The sequence below is a fragment of the Octopus bimaculoides genome, chromosome 14 (genome assembly GCF_046866305.1).
Source record: "Octopus bimaculoides isolate indiv1 chromosome 14, ASM4686630v1, whole genome shotgun sequence".
Classification (NCBI taxonomy): Eukaryota; Metazoa; Mollusca; class Cephalopoda; order Octopoda; family Octopodidae; genus Octopus; species Octopus bimaculoides.
In genome coordinates this window covers 28,648,784-28,667,786 of record NC_142941.1, presented here as the reverse complement: position 1 = coordinate 28,667,786, position 19,003 = coordinate 28,648,784, and the positions used below count along the sequence as shown (strand labels likewise).

The 19,003-nt window shown below is 36.0% G+C and overlaps 1 protein-coding gene across 1 annotated transcript in view; it reads left to right on the top strand.

The window, feature by feature from the left end:
- The first annotated feature begins 3,487 nt into the window (after positions 1-3,487).
- The window catches only part of LOC106877104 (prostaglandin E2 receptor EP4 subtype), a 37,979-nt gene continuing 22,463 nt past the window's right edge, over positions 3,488-19,003 (top strand). The window contains exons 1-2 of the mRNA XM_014925898.3: positions 3,488-4,530; positions 9,633-9,879. Of these exons, the coding sequence (XP_014781384.1) occupies positions 4,225-4,530; positions 9,633-9,879 (553 nt within the window). The 5' untranslated portion in view covers positions 3,488-4,224. The remainder of the gene's footprint in view (positions 4,531-9,632; positions 9,880-19,003) is intronic.

Here is a 19,003-nt window from a genome sequence, read left to right as displayed (position 1 = left end):
TCAAGCTTTATAATCCTAGTTTCAATTTAGTTTCAATTTCTAAATAGGGTCTCTTCTCGTTTACCCTCTCTCCTTGGAGTTGTATCATACCCAAGTCTCTGTTTTATATTTGTTCTCTTTCTTAAAGACAGATACAGTTTTCGTCTTGTTTTATTATTTTGGTTTCGGTTGTTTGCATTAGTTTCCTTTACATCTTTCTCTAGATACTTCTGTAGTTCTGAAGTAGATATTTTATGCTAATTTTCTTGCTCTATACACCCCTTTTCTCTCAGTAGTTATATGAGTGTAATGTTCTAAATGAAATTACTATTCAATTAGCACCCATTTGAGAATATTATAACTATAAATAATTACTGCGACAGCTAAATAATTGCAAAATTTTACCTTTGTTTTCCTGTTTTTTTCTTTTTTTCTTTTGCATTTAACTGTTTCTAAACGTTAATCTCGAAGGTCTATAATATCTATAATCGTTCGATATTCCAACCGCTTAAGGCGGCGAGCTGGTAAAAACGTTAGCACACCGGGCGTAATTCTTAGTGGTATTTCGTCTGTCTTTACGTTCTGAGTTCAAATTCCACTGAGGCCAACTTTGCCTTTCATCCTTTCGGGGTTGATAAATGAAGCACCAGTGAAACACTGGGGTCGATCTAATCGACTAGTCCCCTACTCCAGATTTCAGGCCTTGTGCCTTTAGTAGAAAGGATTATTATTATTATTATCATTATTATTGAGTGAGTGAGAGAGCAGTGACACTGAGGTAAAATATACTAAGCCCAGTATACCCATCATGACTACCTGTCTGATAAGGGTACACCAGGTACATGCATCACAACCATATGTGCGCCACATGGTGATCTCATATCAAGATAAACAGCGCATGATCTTGCAGGTGGGGCCCAGTTAGAATTTTCTTCAGGTCGAGTAGCCCATCCCATTCAAAGGGTCCCTGAATAAGGGTTGTTTGAGGATGCTAAACAAAACACTCATGTTTCCAAAGGTGACTTATCCAGTTTTAGTTAGGATTTCCGTTGTTTTAAAGCTTTTGTTGTTTCTTCTTTTTCTTCATATTTGTTCGGTATTATGACTTCTTTTTTGTATTTGCCAGTTTCCTTAATGACAGAAAACAGTTTTTTGTTTTGTTCGTATTTTGTGACTATTTGTATTAGTTTTCCTTGCGTCTGAAGTAAGTTTTTCTGTAGTCCTGTAGTGGTTATTTCTTAATAGTTTTCTACCACCTTCGATACGTTGTATATATAGCCTTTCTATATCAGATTTTGGGTGGTGCATTCTCAATCCTGTCATTATTTTTCTTGTTTTCCTGTCTATTTTGATTAGTTCATTTAGAGTCCGGTTAAAAATATTGTAGCTGTAACTTATAATTGGAACGGCTAAAGTGTTGATACCTTTATCTTGTTTTTCGCATTTCGCTCTGTTTTCAGTATTAATCTAACTCGTCTATAGAATTCCTTTCTTATCTTCACTTTCCTTTGTGTGTGTTGTATCGTATCTAGTTCATTGATTCCTAAGTATTTGCATGTCTGGCTTATTATTTCTTCTTCTTCTTCTTCTTCTTCTTCTTCTTCTTCTTCTTCTTCTTCTTCTTCTTCTTCTTCTTCTTATTATTATTATTATTATTATTATTATTATTATTATTATTATTATTATTATTATTATTATTATCATTATTATTATTCAGTAGTCTTCACTACATTACCGGACACAGCCCTGTAGGCTCTTGGTTCCGTGCAGTATTTTGGTTTGGTTTCGTATTTTTTGTTTCATTAATGGCCCGCTAAGTCGTATGTATGTTCATTGGCCACTAGTAAGTGACATTTATTTTGAGTTTTGTTGGAAGAAGCCTAGAGTGGAGTAAAGTGTTTGTTATTTCAGGCAGGGTTAAGGCTGAAATGCTATTGCATATTTGGTTGTATATATCCGAAAATAGATAGTAAAAGGATCGATATATTCTGTAGTAAAAGAAGGGATTTTTAAATTGTTTAATAAGAGAAGAATGCGACTCCTATCAATCATTCAAGGCCTTCATTTGCTGGCGGGGAAGGGAGTTAAGAGTACGAGGGCAGCGGATTATGTCTATCATACACAAAAAAGAAAGATCCCAGTGATGGGATTCCATGCAGCTTCTCTCGTCCAAACTCATCAACCTGAAAGTGTGGTAGACGTCGCTTGACCATGGTACTGTGCAGAGTGATTGAACTCGAAACCACATAGTAATGAAGCAAATTTCATAGTCACGTGGCCTCATCTGCCATTATATTAATTTTTAACAATACTTGAGGCCATCTAAATTAGTAGGAAAGTTTGTGTAGCTTAGAGCGTGGTGTATAGAGCAGGGTTGCTGATGGAAAATATTAGCAAAGCTAGAGCAATCAAGAGTGAAGAATGCAGCGCGTAGAAACAAGAAAATTCGGAATAGTTTTTTTTTTTTTTTGAGAATAGGAGGAATGTACAGTTAGAGATGCATTATGGCTGTCATGGATAAGGGTATCAAACTTAGTTTGAGACTGAAGCACAGATCATTACGGCAAAGAAACTTCCCTTAAGAACACATAGTATATAAAATTCTATCTGCATAAGCTCCACTCTGTGAGGCAAGAATATAACATTCTTTTGTCTCCCTAGATTCTTTTTTCTTGCTGAACCCTGCCCCACCTTCTCTCTTTCTGCTTTCCATTACCACTACACACCTTCATTATAATTTCCGTATTATTTACTAACCAACAGCTAAAACCAGAACAAACCACTTACTTCTAGTCTTCCTCTCTCCCCGACGAAGGGAAATTGTCGGAAACATCAGATTCTTCTCTCCTCGTGCTAACTGAATTAATCGAGCTCTTCTAAGGAGGCTCCCAATGTGTAACACATTTGATAAGGAAATTCAGTAAACTAGGATAATGTTGAGTGGGTTAAGTGAGACATATTTCAAAAATGTTAATAGACTACAGAATTATACCTTCATACCTTGACATAATCACGTCTGAAAACATGCCTTGGGATGATATTTAGGTACGTTACTTTAACTTCCTACATGATATCCCATTAGTATCGACTTTGTCTTTAATATCTCCGGGTAAAACAATTTTATACAGTCAATGTCTTATTTGCGTTTCTCTGATATTTGTTTATTTTATGAATATGTTTATAAATTCTCGTTTCTTTTTGTTTTCCAGCTGAGAAGACATCTCCCAGCGTTCAACAACCAACTGGCTGCTTCTTTACATCAACCCAGCAATATAATACAGTTTGGATATACAATGCACTATTCAATATTCTTTTGTGGTTAGTAAACAATGGGAAGGGAAGATAAGAAGAAAACTGATAGATAAATAAAAAGATAAGATTGCAGAAAAGCATGGTAGATATGCAGATATAAATACGCATATAAAAGACACAAACAGACGCAGATATATATATATATATATATATATATATATATATATATATATATATATATATATATATATATATATATATATATATATGGAAAGAAAAAGAGAGTAAGCGAGTGAGTGATAGCTCGATAAATGAATCAGTTGCAACCATTCAATGATTGTTCCACAGCAATATGGCATTAAGACTTTTTGATGGTTTATTTCCTTGTTCTAAGGCATTTCATTTTATTTAATTTTCCTACCATTTTCCCATTCCTCAAAGAACAAAGTATTCGTTGTCCACACCGCAGCGACAATATTTCAAAGAATTCAGCCATTCCAATAGTAAATGGCAACAAAAACAACTACAACTGCAATTCCAATAACAATAATATGATTAACAAAAACAGTACAAAGAACAACAATTGCAACAGCAACCACAACAATAACTACGACTATAATACACCAGCATCATAGTTTACACGGCATTCAAATATCGTCGCCAACGTCATCATCGTCATCAACAACAACAATATAGTCCGCAATAATAATAATAATGATAATAATAATGGTTTCTGATTCAGGTAAAAGAACAACAATTTTGAGGGGAGCGGAATAGCCAATATTATCGACTCTAGTACTTGACTAGTACTTGATTTTAATTTAATAAAAGCTTGAAAATTAAGCTTAAAAAAGAAAACTCGAAACGAAAGACGTGAAAAGAAAATGAAATATAATAAATTAACAAAAAAAGATTCAGTGAGTTAATAAAAAAAAATTAATGAATTGATAAAAACTGTGGAGAAAGAGAACTCACAGTAAGTCTAAATTAAATATGAATGTTGGCAATGATAACAGTTTAACGACTCATATAACATATACAAGCATTGGTTCAGTTATGTCCAATACGTCTCCTGAAGAGCCCATAAAAGGGAAAAACCACACAGTGATGGTTTCTAGCATAATGTTTGGGACTGGCGTCTTTGGCAATATTCTAGCTTTGGTTTCTCTCGCCAGTTCAAAGAAGGAACACAGGCAGACAATTTTTTACAAATTAGCCGCCAGCCTCGTTGTCACTGATCTGCTCGGAACTGTGGCCACCTCTCCTGTCGTTATAGCAACCTATAACAATGACTTCAAGGTAAGCAAGTTTTATACCTTTCTTGTCCTACATTTAAGTTCGTTATATGAAAAAATTCCATTTACCTCACCCCCATACACACGTATATATATATATATATATATATATATATATATATATATATATATATATATATATATATATATATATATATATATATATATATATATATATATACATATTCGCCATGATAGATCGTTAACCACAATACATTTTTTTTCTCTCCTTGTTTCTTTCTGTGATTCTTTCTGTGGAAGAGCGTAGGCTCGAAACGTTAAAGACTTTTTCACTTCCCGAGCGTTAAACTAATACATCTGTTTGTTGTCTACACCACCTGTCTTTGTCTTTTTTTTTCTGAATTCTCCCCCTATATATACATATACAAACATACATACATACATACAAACATTTATATACATATATACATATATATATACATAAATATATATATACACACACACATGCAATATATAAGTATGACTGTATCATACATACAAATACACAGACATACAGATATTTATATATGTGTATGTGTGTATAAAGGTACGAAACTGAATATTGCCAATTGGTCAATGACTGATGAAGAATTACAGACCTTCTGTGTTTGTCTCCCGTTCGTTTTTTACATTCAGTATACGTTATATCATTTGTATATTTAACATACATTTTTTTTATTTATATATATATATATATATATCTGTAAAAGTATTTGACGCTTGTTCAGTAGCCATGATAAAACTCTATATATCTATATATCTATTCAGTAGCCATGATAAACTCTCTCTATATATATATATATAGGCGCAGGAGTGGCTGTGTGGTAAGTAGCTTGCTTACAAACCACATGGTTCTGGGTTCAGTCCACTGTGTGACACCTTGGGCAAGTGTCTTCTGCTATAGCCTCGGGCCGACCAAAGCCTTTTGAGTGGATTTGGTAGACGGAAACTGAAAGAAGCCCGTCGTATATATGTATATATATATATATATATATATATATATATATATATATATATATATATATATATATATATATATATATATATATGTGTGTGTGTGTGTGTGTGTGTGTGTGTGTGTAAACGTTTGTGCGTCTGTGTTTATCCCACTAACATCGCTTGACAACCGATGCTGGTGTGTTTACGTCTCCGTAACCTATCGGTTCGGCAAAAGAGACCGATAGAATAAGTACTAGGCTTACAAAGAATAAGTCCTGGGGTCGATTTGCTTGACTAAAGGCGGTGCTCCAGCATGACCGCAGTCAAATGACTGAAACAAGTAAAAAAGAGTACAAGTGTTATATGATGCAGCACGGGATTTTGTCAGCGAACAGGTCGCGGTTTCAAAGCGACGAAAATATTTTGACAAATTAAATTTAAATGTTGAAGTGAATCTAATGGTTTTCATGTGTTTTTAAATGGTTTATAAACACCTTCCAACGTGTATATATGTATGTGTGTGTGTGTGTGTGTGTGTGTGTGTATAAATACACACACATACACAACACACATGTCTATGTATATAGGTACATGAATGCTTGTATTATTGTCTTCTCCTCCTCTTCTTCTTCTTCTTCTTCTTCTTCTTTTTCTTCTTCTTCTTCTTCTTCTTCTTCTTCTTCTTCTTCTTCTTCTTATTATTATTATTATTATTATTATTATTATTATTATTATTATTGTTACTAATCATCATCATTATCATCGTCATCATGATCATGATCATCATCATTGTTATTGTTATTATTATCATTATTAATATTATTATTATTATTATTATTTGCTGTAGTAGTAGTAGTAGTAGTAGTAGTAGTAGTAGTAGTAGTAGTAGTAGTTGTTGTTGTTGTTGTAGTTGCAGTAGTAGCATTTGAGAACATCATGAGGTGAGGGAGAGGTTCCAATGACCTTTGTTTCCACTCCACCTCCGTTCTTTTGAGGTTGATGCAGTTGGTATATAATGGAAACTAATGTAGATTGACGTTAGCATACATGCATACATGCATACATGCATACATACATACATACACACATACAATATATACACAAGACACGCTCGCGCGCGCGCGTGTAAAACACACTTACACACATACATATATATATATATATATATATATATATATATATATATACAAAATGGCTGATAGTTAGCAAGGTGAGACACACATAAGAAAGAAGGAAACAAAGGACCACTGATGAGGTCACAGAAGTGTGACGAAAGAACTCTGGCCGAAATAAGATTAAGATTAAGATTAATGTAATATAAAGCTGAAAAAAAAAAAAAAATTAACACCAAATATACAGTGCGTGTGTTTTTATTGGCTAAACTGGCAATATGACCATCCCCAAGTACAACAATATATATATATATATATATATATATATATATATATATATATATACTGTCGATCATTAATCAAATGCGAAATCACTGATGATCTTGCTATGCCCCGGGTGCTGTAGGGAGCTTACTTTCCTTGTCAGTCATAAGATAAGTACTTTATCGTGGCTATGTGTTGTTTTGTCTCTTATTTCTAGCAATGTTGGTGTTAACTAGTACCGTTAGTTGTAAATTGCAAATAAGCCACCTTTATTAAAACACACACACACACACACACACACACACATACACACATTTACATACATACAAAATATGTATGTATGTATGCATGTATGTATGTACGTACGCATGTATGCATGTATGTATGTATGTATGTGCGTTTGGTAAGGACGAGTCGATAAGAGGGAACTCTCCATGCGGTCCCTCAAACTGCTAAAATAGTCTACCAAATTACAAAAAGACTAGGTCATATTGGGTAATGTAGTTATAGAGAGTCTACGAGGGTCGGCTGAAAAGTTCATAGGCTGACCATGATACTCTCCTGGGATGTGACTGAATGTGGTTCATTTTTCAAAATTTTATTTTTCACACACTTCTTCCATCGGTGTTGCAGCGCTTCGATCCCTTCACTGAAGAAGATTTCATCCTGTTGATCAAATAAGTCATCAACAACAGATATGACGTCCTTTTCTCTGCGATACTGGTTCCCTATCAAGTGTTTTATCCTGTTGGGGGAACAGATGATAGTCAGATAGGGCCAAATCAGGAGAATATGAAGGCTGATCAACCAGTTCAAAATCAGTTACGCACAACAATCGTTAAAAACCAAGGATTTCTCTCCTGGAGCATTGTCCTGGTGAAACAAGACCCCTTTCGTCAGTTTTCCTGGGCGTTTGTTCTTGATAGCCTCTCGTAACTGCCTCAGCAAGTTGACATAGTTCTTTTCATTAATGATGTGACTCTTTTGAAGATAGTCAATAAACACAATGTCTTTTACACCCCCCCCCCCAAAAGACAAAAAAAACAGGCTATCAACTTCACTGCAGGTAAAACGACCTTAGTCTTCTTTGGAGCTGGTGAGAAGGGGTGTTTCCACTGCATGGATTGTCCCTGGAACAAAGTGATGAACCCAACACTAATCTTGGGTTAGGAAACGTTCAAGGAAACCAGCTGGATCTGCCTCATACAATGTCAGATTTTCTCAAGATGGGATCTGCTTGGCGCGCTTTTGATCTGGTGTCAGAAGACGTGACACCTACCAAGCAGAAACTTTCGTCATGTCAAGTTTCTTGTGCAGAATATTCTCAGTTTTCTCACGAGTTATGCTAATAGCATTAGCTATATAATTTATAGTCAATCACCTGCCATCCATCACCATGTGTAAACACGATCAATGTTTTCCTTGATGGTGGGAAGACATCAGTCATTGGGTCGACTTCAAGACTCTCCTTTCTCATCCTAAATTCACCCCTTCGCTCTGTTGATAAAGCTGGAGCATCATCCCCTTACGTAGCAATCATGTCAGCATAAATCTCCTTAGATGTTAAACCCTTTTCTGCAGGTGCTTGATAACACTACGATGCCAAATTTTGTCCTTGTCAAGTCACTACTAGTTACTTTTGAAGTCCGCTTAGAACATTCAGATGTCAGTTTACCTGGAAAGAAACAATATAGTTATTAAGAATAACTGAAATTTATGCATGCATGATTTCACAGCTCGAGCACCACTCATTCATAGACAGCCTATGAACTCTTCAACCCATCCTCGTATGTTCGAGAAAAGATGGCTGGTGACGGCTGGAATGCTCTTTATATTAAGTCAGCTCATTCAGAGCTGCCCCGAGGCGAGACACCTTCATAAACTTCAATAATAAATACATGAACAACGAAATTATTTCAGATGGTTACAGTTAAGTGGAGGAAGGAGTGAGGGATGTTTGGTGCCAATTTTAAAACATAGTGCTGTAAAATATGCGCTATTTATGCAAATTCATGTATCCGATTTAATGAAGCTCTAAATAATACTTTCTACTAGAGGCACAAGGCTTGAAATTTTGGAAGAGGGGGACTAGTCCATTACATCGATCCCAGTGTTATCCTGAAAGGATAAAAGGCAAAGTCGACCTCGGCGGTATTTCAACTCAGAACGTAGCATTTCGTCTGGCGTGGTAACGATTTTGCCATCTCGCCACCTTATGACGCCCTAAATAATAATGACCAGAAGTACAGTATTGCCAATGAAAATTGAAATTTAGCTTATCCTTAACCACGCTGAAATTGTGAAAAAAAAAAATTACCGTCGTTTATGACTGTCCAGTATATTTAATTAATCTATATATTTATTCTGTAGTATATCATAGCATTTTAATATAAACGAGAAGAACGATAACAGTACTACATCGGTTGGCCATGGATGGAAACGGTACTCAGTTTAAGATTACCAAAATCAATTATAATAGCTCTGGGAAAGAAAGAAGCGAAGCGGTATTGTAGAATCTTTAAAAGTTTGCTTAAATATTTTTTATTTAATTTTAATTTATTTATTTATTAGAATTGCTTCTCTTGTTTGTTTGTTTTTTACCAAAATTTATCGTTAAGCTAATGGCTTTTTTCGTTACTACGAAAATAATTCTAATTCCTAAACAATTTTCTGATTCACTGGAGTGACACCTACTTTACTATAGTTTTCCATAAAAATGGCGCCCATATGTACTTTACCCTACCTTTGTAGTTCTTTGCTTAAAATAATTGTTTTTTCATATTAATTCTAGATGCCGTGTGGACCAGCGTTGTGCTCTTACCTAGCTTTCATGATGATCTTGGCTGGATTCGCTACACAGTTCATTATCTGCACGATGGCTCTTGAACGGTATTTCTGTATAAACCATCCCTATTATTATTATATTCAACCGAGGAAATATTATACCCGCATTGCATTACTACTCTGTTGGGTTGGGTCGTCTCTTATTGCCTGTCTTCCTTTTACTGGGCTAGGATCTATAAAACGCATGGATCCAGGTAAGACATGGTCGTTGCTTTTTGTGATATTTTATTCATAATTCATCCATTTTAAACCTTGGTTTAAGATTGTTAATCTCTCACATGTATTGTCTTCTTCATACAACTACATTAGTGAAGGCGCGTGGCTTAGTGGTTAGGGTATTCAGTTCACGATCCTAAAGTCGTGAGTTCGATACTGTGCGGCGCGTTGTAGCTTTGAGTAAGACAATAAGATAATTTATTTCACGTTGCTCCAGTCCACTCATCTGGCAAAACTGATTAGTACCTGTATTTCAAAGGTCCATCCTTGTTACAGTTTGTGTTATGCTGAATCTCCCTGTGAACTACATTAAGGTTACGCGTGTCTGTGGAGTGCTCAGTCACTTGCACGTTGATTTCACGAGCCAGATGTTCCGTTGATCGGATCAACTGGAATACTCGTCGTCGTAACCGACAGAGTGTCACTTGTATACAACTGCATTAAGAAGAAAGAATGACATGTCTTTACCCCCCACCCGCCACAAGACTTAGCTATAATTAAAGGGGAAGATGGGAATAGTTCATAAGAAGTGAATCACAAGTAAATCTAAATCTCTAATCCTGCCAACAATGCAGATGAATATGATTGAAATGTCAATATAAACTTTCAATACACACATAAACTTACAGACGCACATACACAAATACGCTTACAATTATATTTACCTTATATAGAATAGGCTATAGGTATGTCTCCAGATATGTTCCAAGTTGTAGACCGTTTATGTAGCTGAAATTTTGCCCTACGACGCATCTTTATCAAGATAATTTCATATGTTGAGTAGTCTGATTCTTTTTCTAAAGAGTTTTTATATATTTTATTTTAAAAAACGTCACTTTGATAATAATGAAGAATATCTATTACTGATTCGAAAAAAATAATTCATTTAGTGTAATTATGTAAATTAGTACAGTAATTTGAATGAATGTACGCTTATCCAGAAAGAAGAGAAAAGGAACATCAAAATTTCGTTATTTTGCACATTTCTTTCATGAAAACTGAACTTGAATTGTTTGGATGCCAACTTCTGGCAATCATTAAATTAATCAACATTCTCCGACCAAAACAATGAAGATTATTAGCATCTTTTTAAAGCATCTTATTTAAAATAGAATGAAATTCACGTAATCGTAAATATTTGAAATATTAATAAACCCGAACAAGGGATCTTTACCCTTTGAACGACAGATCGAGAAACTAATTTTTTGTAACTAAACACTTTCAAACTTCGGACACTGGTAGAATGTGCCATATAAAACATCTTTTACTCTTAGTGTTGTTGAGAAAAGTTTGTACTTTCGGAGTTATTTCGTGTTAAAGTTGTCGTATTTCGGTAATTTCAACCAATCAATGACTAAATAAAATTACTGCTGTTGTTTGTCAACAACAACTTCCGGCGGTGTATATTTTGTTTGTCACTGTTATTTATGACATATTTCATCTCAGTTACGTTTGTATGAATAAACGAGTGTATCTGAAGCATGTTTACTTCATGGCACTACCACAATCGTTCGTGCATTTCTACTGCTTTTAGTTTGTTTTTTTTTCCTGTTTTTCAGCTACTATTTTCCGAAGCAAGGGTTTCTATGGCCTTTGGATCCATTCCAAGTGACTTCATAGTAGTCCCTATACTGTCTTTAAACCTCTTCTTAGGTTCACACCGATTGCGTTTCCCCTCTGCAAGCTCGCCATGAAATAGCTGTTTGGGTGTGCGTTCATCCGCCATTCGAACAATATGGCTAGACCATCTCATTTGGTTATTCAGATTCATTGATGCCTGCAGATACAAAGACACCTGTATATGGAGTAAAAAGGAGCCCCATTTAATGTTTAAAATGCAGCGAAGGCATTTTTGGTGGAATCATTCTAACAATTTGAAATGTCTTTCATAACAAGTCCATGTTTCAGAAGAATACAACAGGGATGGTAAGACAAACGATTTGTAAAGAGCCAATTTTGTGTTGTTATTTATATGTCGTTGGCGTCAAACGCGTGACTTCAAACCACCAAACGCTTGCGCTGCCCTTTGAATTCGCAGATGTATTTGTGTCCAGATTTCCATCATCTTGTACAGAGCTTCCAAAGTAGATGAAAGAGTCAACATCTTTAAGTAACTTACCCTTGACGAAAATTTTAGTGGGGTTGCAAACAGCACCACGTGCAGGTTGATATATTACAGCTGTTTTTTTTTCAAGTTGTTAGTCAAGCCAAAATCATCACAAGCTGAGTCAACTACAGATACAAGAGATTGTAGGTCTGTTTCAGAGTGACTGACTAGATCGCAATCATCAGCGTATAAGAGTTCCTTAATGAGTGAAGTAAAAACTTTGGTCAAATTAAAGCATTCCCTGTTCGATACTTTCTGTAAATACTCTCCTCGGAGTTTTGAAAAGTGTGTGACAGCACAACAGCAAAGTATATTGCAAAGAGGGTGGGTGCATCAAGGTCTCCTTGCTTTACTCCATTTCCCACGGCAAAAGATTCAGAGGGCCTACCAGCAAACTTAACTCTAGCCTTTATATCTTGATCATGTTTACAAATTTTTCTGGGCAACCTATTTTCCTTAGAATTAGCCACAGAGCATTTTGATTAACAATATCGAATGCCTTGCTTAAATCAACAAAGCAATGATATAGTGCAAGATTTTGTTCAGTGCACTTTTCTTGTAATTGTGTGATAGTAAAGATAAAATCAACTGTGCCCAAGGAGGAGCAAAAACCACGTTGAGACTAAAAGACTATATTTGGAACTATGATGGTATTTAAACGTTCTAACAGAATGCGGGCAAGTACCTTTCCAATTTGTCGTATAAAACTGACAAAAGGTAGGTTTCTTAACGTTGTCAGTATATATGTACTTCTAGCACAATAATTGAGAAAAGTACCAATTTCTGACAAGCTGGTCATATTGGGAGATTTCAACGCAAGAGTTGGAAATGACTACGTTTCATGGCCGACATTGGATTGGAAAATGTAATAAAAATGTAGTTGTTTTGGTGTTTTATACTGAGAATAATCCGATTGTTACGAACACTCTATTTAAGCAGAAAAATAAATATAAAACCACCTGGATGCACCCAAGATCTAACGACTGGCATCTCATAGATTATATTTTGATCATATATATATATATATATATATATATATATATATATATATATATATATATATATATAAATGTATATATTGGTAGTTTATTTGTCTCTTTGTCTTTTCTCCTGGTGCTGTATGAATACTTGATGTGGTTTTAGTCTTGACTACTATCTCTAGCATCGTGGTATCTTTTAGATACCCATAATTATAATTTTACACACACACACACACACACACACACATACATATATATATATATATATATATATATATATATATACTTACACACACACACACACACACACACACACACACACACACACACACACACACATATATTCAGCCGAAGGAGATAATCCATTCTGTCGCCATCTGAATTTCTCGCTAACAATATCTGGTTGATTAATCTTGATGTCTTCGTCTATGTGTATTGGCGTATCCCAGAGCATGTTTGGTTTGTCATTTTCTGAGACACTTTTATGTGTATGACTATACCATATTTTCTCAGTTGGCATTCCATAGTCTGGCACAACATCGAGTGGAAGTCCCACCCTTGTCATGTCTTTGGATATATTCCTTCTTAACTAAAATAATTTATTGTTTCTTCTTCATTACCACATATTCCTCAGTCACTTATTGTATTCTGCTTCATTATATGTTTTTTCAACCTCTGTTGGGATTTTACTTTGTCTTTTCTTCTGTTTAGCTTCCGTCATTTTTCTGCCTGTCTTTACGATCTGAGTTCAAATTCTGCCGTGGTCGACTTTGCCTTTCATACTTTCGGGGTCATTAAAAGAAGTATCAGCCAAAATTTGAAACTAATATTGTTACATTTTATTTTGAGTATATATAAATGCGCGCGCATGTGTCTATTACGGCTATATTTATATGTTCATCAGTATTACAGGTGCCCACTTTGCATACTAGCGAATGTCATGCACACATACTTCATTGGTTACTGCAAGATATAGTACTCCTGTGCATGTGTGTGTGTGTGCTGGTGTGTAAGTGTGCGTAAAAGAACATGTGAGCTGATAGTACAGATTCTACTGTCGATGTGTATGTACGTGTGCGTGTGCGTGTGAATTCATTTATATAAATATGTATCTGTGCACTTTTCATGTGTGTGTTTCTCTCTGTGTATGTCTGTGTGCAGTTGTGTGTGAGAGTGGACGTATATTTTCGAACTAGCAGCCTAATTCCAGTTATTCCTATGTATATTTGTGTACAAGCGTCTATTGGCAAACATCTTCCCATGATAATTGACCAACCAGCAACGCCCTATGCCTGCGTTAAACTAATCAATAATTTCCCCTGCCTTCCTGTTCTAACCTTCTTGCTTCTCGTTCTTCTCATTCACTCTCAGATTTCCCCTGTTTCTCCGGCCTCCACTTTTCCACGTTATATGCAAACAACTAATTTTCGGCCACATCCCGTTGCGGTCCAGTATGTCCACGTTCTTATAGATTAAGGATGATGAAATACTTATCTTTTTCTGATAAAGGACTTTGTCCACAATACCTAAATCTCAACACCCAAAGGCAGACGACTTTAAAAAAGCACTTTCTTCATTCTGTAATTAGAAATTAGTCTCCAGCAGATTTTGTTTTAGTAGATCCTTTCAAATAATTAATTCACAAACCCTACAAAAGTTTTAATTTCTATTTCACATTCACTCCCCTCACACACCTGCACGTACGCACATATCCATTACACACACATGAACGCGCGTAGATACATATACATTCATACATACAGACAGACACATATATAGTGGGTCATCTCATAAATAATACGGTTTTTTCAGTTGCATGAAGTAAAAGTCGGAGGGGGCGGGATAAACTACTTGCATCAATTTGCTATAAAAACAGGTAGTAAGTTTACCATGTCCTTATTCTTAGTGCAAGTTTTGAAGAGTGCAGTTCGATTTTTAACAGTTATTTTTTCAAAGCTATAATGAACGTGACAAAGGAGCATATTCGGCACATTTTGCTTTGAGTTCCATAAAGGCAACAACGCAACAGAAAGTGCGAGGAATATTAATACAGTATATGGAGTTAGGACAATAAGCGTAAGCCAGTGTCAACTGTAGTTCCCGAAATTCCGAGCCGGAAACTACAGCCTAGGAGATGAGACTCGTCCTGGGAGATCTGTAGAGCTCGACGAGGACGTCTTGCAAACTCTGGTGGAACAAAATCCCATTGTAACTGTTGAAGAACTAGCTAGCAGAGAAACTTGGATTTGGTAATTCAACCATTCATCGACACCTGCATGCCATCGGAAAAGTCAGCAAATTGGTTCACTGGTTTCCTCACAAACTTTCCGATTCTAATCGCGTGCAGAAAGTGAATGTGTGCTCTTCTTAGCTGTCACGTCTCACGAATGAACTTTTGGGGGACCGAATAGTGACTGGTGTCGAAAAATGGGTTCTCTATAAAAATGTCAAGCGCCGGAGACAGTGAGCAGAAAAAGGAGAAACAGCCGCACCGCAGGCTAAAGAAGGTCTTCACCTACGTAAGGTGTTGTTATCTGTTTGGTGGAATATGAAAGGTTCAGTTCACTTTGAACTTTTAAACCCAAACCAAACGATAACAAAGATCTACTGCGAGCAGCTTGGGCGGCTTAAGTCAGCGCTATAAGAAAAACGACTGTCTTTGGTTTCAAGACAAAAGGTGTTCTTCCATCAGGATAATGCTCGGCCACAAACAGCGAGGATGACATTCCAAAGACTGGAGTAGTTTGAATGGGAAACGATGCTTCACCCACCATATTCGCCGGACATTGCCCCATCTGATTATCATTTATTCCGCAGTCTTCAAAATTTTGGACGGAGAAAATATGAATTCTGTAAACGAGGTCAGAACACTACTTGGAGAGTATTTTTCGTCAGGGACAAGTGATTTTGGAAGAGGGGCCTTTCAAGTCTACCAGATAGACGGAAGAGCATTGTAGAAAATGAAGGAGACTATATTTCAGATTTAAAAAAAATTTGTTTATCTTGATTTTGGAATATGAAAGAAATATAAAAAGACCGCATTATTTATGGTATGATCAATACTGTGATGGAAGCAATATTGTTATTGATATAAACAAAACCTCCCATCATGTCTCACCTGACACCTCTTCAAGTTGCCTATTATAGAGGTTATCATCTCTTCAATTAAAGTTTACTGAGAGACTGCTCCGCCACAGCATACTTTGATGCAGGAACCGATCCCAGCCATAGTCTACTAACTCACAGACATATGTACCTGAATGAGTTAATATTTTGTGATGTTTCCATTCAAATGAAACACAATTAGAAACCGATGTAAGAATTTCTATAAGGAAACTCGAAAGACTCAAGATGTTAGAAATAGCTGCTAAACCTCCCTCAAATCACTCCTCCTACTCTCTTAAAAATGAGGAGGGCTACATTGGAGGATGTAGTCCTGGATATCCTATATAAGTATAAAAGACTGAGTGGTTATGGCTGGAACACTTTTCATCATACGTTTGTTCAGTCAAGGCTGACCGAGGGCTTAGCAGCAGCAACAACAACAACAGCAACTTCATTGTGTATGTTATGAGCATACTACTGTATTCTACGTACGTCTAGAAACTTTCAATGTTGCGGGGAAGAAATCCTGAAAATTGAGGCATATAATATGAACACAGACCTAATGTAACAATATGCATATATGTGCATAAACTTAAGTATATTTGTATATTTATGTGTGCGTATGTTTGTATATGTATGTTGTGTGTGTGTGTGTGTGTGTGTGTGTGTTTGTGCGTATGTTTTCGAACAAGTATTTGTATCCAGTTCTATATATAAGAGATGAGGTATTATGTACATTATTTACATTATAAAAGAGAATCCAACATTATTTACATATAAAATAGAATCCAGCAAGATCTAAAAAAGTCATACATGAAAGAATTTGAAGTGGTGAAGACACGCCAGATTAAGAAGTTTATGAAACTCAAAGGTCAGAGAATGAAGACTGAAGTCCCTCACCCACCTGTGAAAGTAGTAATTAATGTAAGTAACCGACATCTAGAAAGCTCTGAAGAAGCAGTACTAAACCAAGGTCTCAACTTTGCGACAACCATCAAGCGCATTTCATACTTAGACATAACCACTATTGAAGAGATAGTCATAAAGATACCAAAAGCGCAGGGAGATGAACTAAGGTGGAAAGTGAGACAGGTACTAGAAAAAGCAAAACTTTCCAAACCAAACATCACTAATGAAGAAACGTTCGCTATCAAAAAACTACAGAGTGACAATTCCATCATAATACTTCCAGCAGACAAGGGAAATGCTACAGTAGTGATGAACAAGTCTGACTACTCGGAAAAACTGGCAAGTCTTATAAGTAATGGTAGCTACAGCAAAGTAAAGAAAGACCCTACTTTGAAAACAGAGAGGAAGTTGTCACAGATCTTGATCAAGAACAAGGATCACTTTACACCAATGAAGTACAGACAACTGACTCAACACTACACTAAACTACCACACATGTACGGTCTTCCTAAGATTCACAAGGAGGGTATTCCATTAAGACCTATAGTGAGCATGTTATCCACTGAGTCGCTTCCTTGTGGATATAATCAGTCCATTAGCAGGAAAGTCAACATCGTATGTGAAGAATTCCACCCACTTCACAGAATTGATCAAGGATACCTCCATTGAATCCAACCAGATGGTGAGTCTAGATGTGATAAGTCTGTTCACCAAGGTCCCAACTGGTGAAGCACTATCGGTGATTCAAGAAAAACTAGTGACAGGCACCCATCTAAAAGAACGCACTAGTATACCAATAAGAAACTTGATAAAAATGTTGACCTTCTGTGTAGAAACTACTTATTTCAGTATGGACACTGATATATATCGACAAAAAGAGGGTTTAGCTATGGGTTCGCCATTATCACCGATAATAGCCAATATATACATGGAATACTTTGAGAATCTGGCTTTAGGGTCAACACCACTAAAACCAACCCTATGGCTGCGATATGTTGATGATACCTTCATACTCTGGCCCCACCAGGAAGATGTCCAAGTGCTGTTAGATCATGTGAACTCAATAAAGCTATCCATACAATTCACAATGGAAAAAGAAAATGACAATCAGCTAGCATTTCTGGACGTATTAATAATATGCACCAAGTATGGATTCAGGACATCTGTATACTGCAAGCTGACCTTCACTGGACGATACCTCAATTTCAACTCTCACCATCCATACAGTGTAAAGAGAGGGATTGCTCAGTACCTAAAACATCGAGCAATGAATATAAGTAGCGATCGTGATACCCACTATGAAGAAATAATCAAGCTCAGTAACAATCTATTAAGCAACAACTACCCCAGAAGCATACTCTCCACTCCAATTATGAAGAAAAGAGAGGATGAAACCGATAAACTGTCCACAGTCTGTCTACCCTATGTGAAAGGCTTTTCCGAAAAGATACAAAAAAATATGCGGCCCATATGACGCCAGGACAGTATTCAAAAATAATACAACACTTCGCAAATATCTCTTTCCAGTAAAACCACCAGTAGAAGAGAATATGACTAGGAACTGCGTGTACTCCATCCCATGCAGCTGTGGTAGGTTATACAACGGCGAAACATGTCGCCCCCTCAAAATAAGGGTATTATTTTCCTATCCTTCCTTAATACCGTTTCCCATATGCTGCTCATATCTGCACTCGGTCTGCTTAGAAGGCTGTCGTGTCCTTAGTTTACTTCTTTTAGTTTTCATATTTTCTAGTGGTGTTCTCTGTCTATTATTTTAACTTCATCCCCCATAATTGCCCACGGGCATATAGTGGTTAAGAGCCCGCGCTCTTAACCCCAAGATTCCGAGTTCGATTCCGATTCCAGGCAGTGACCTGAATAATAATAATAATAATAATAATAATAATAATAATAATAATAATAATAATAATAATAATAATAATAATAATAATAATAATAATAACAACAACAACAACATCGAAAAATACCTTAGGAATCAGA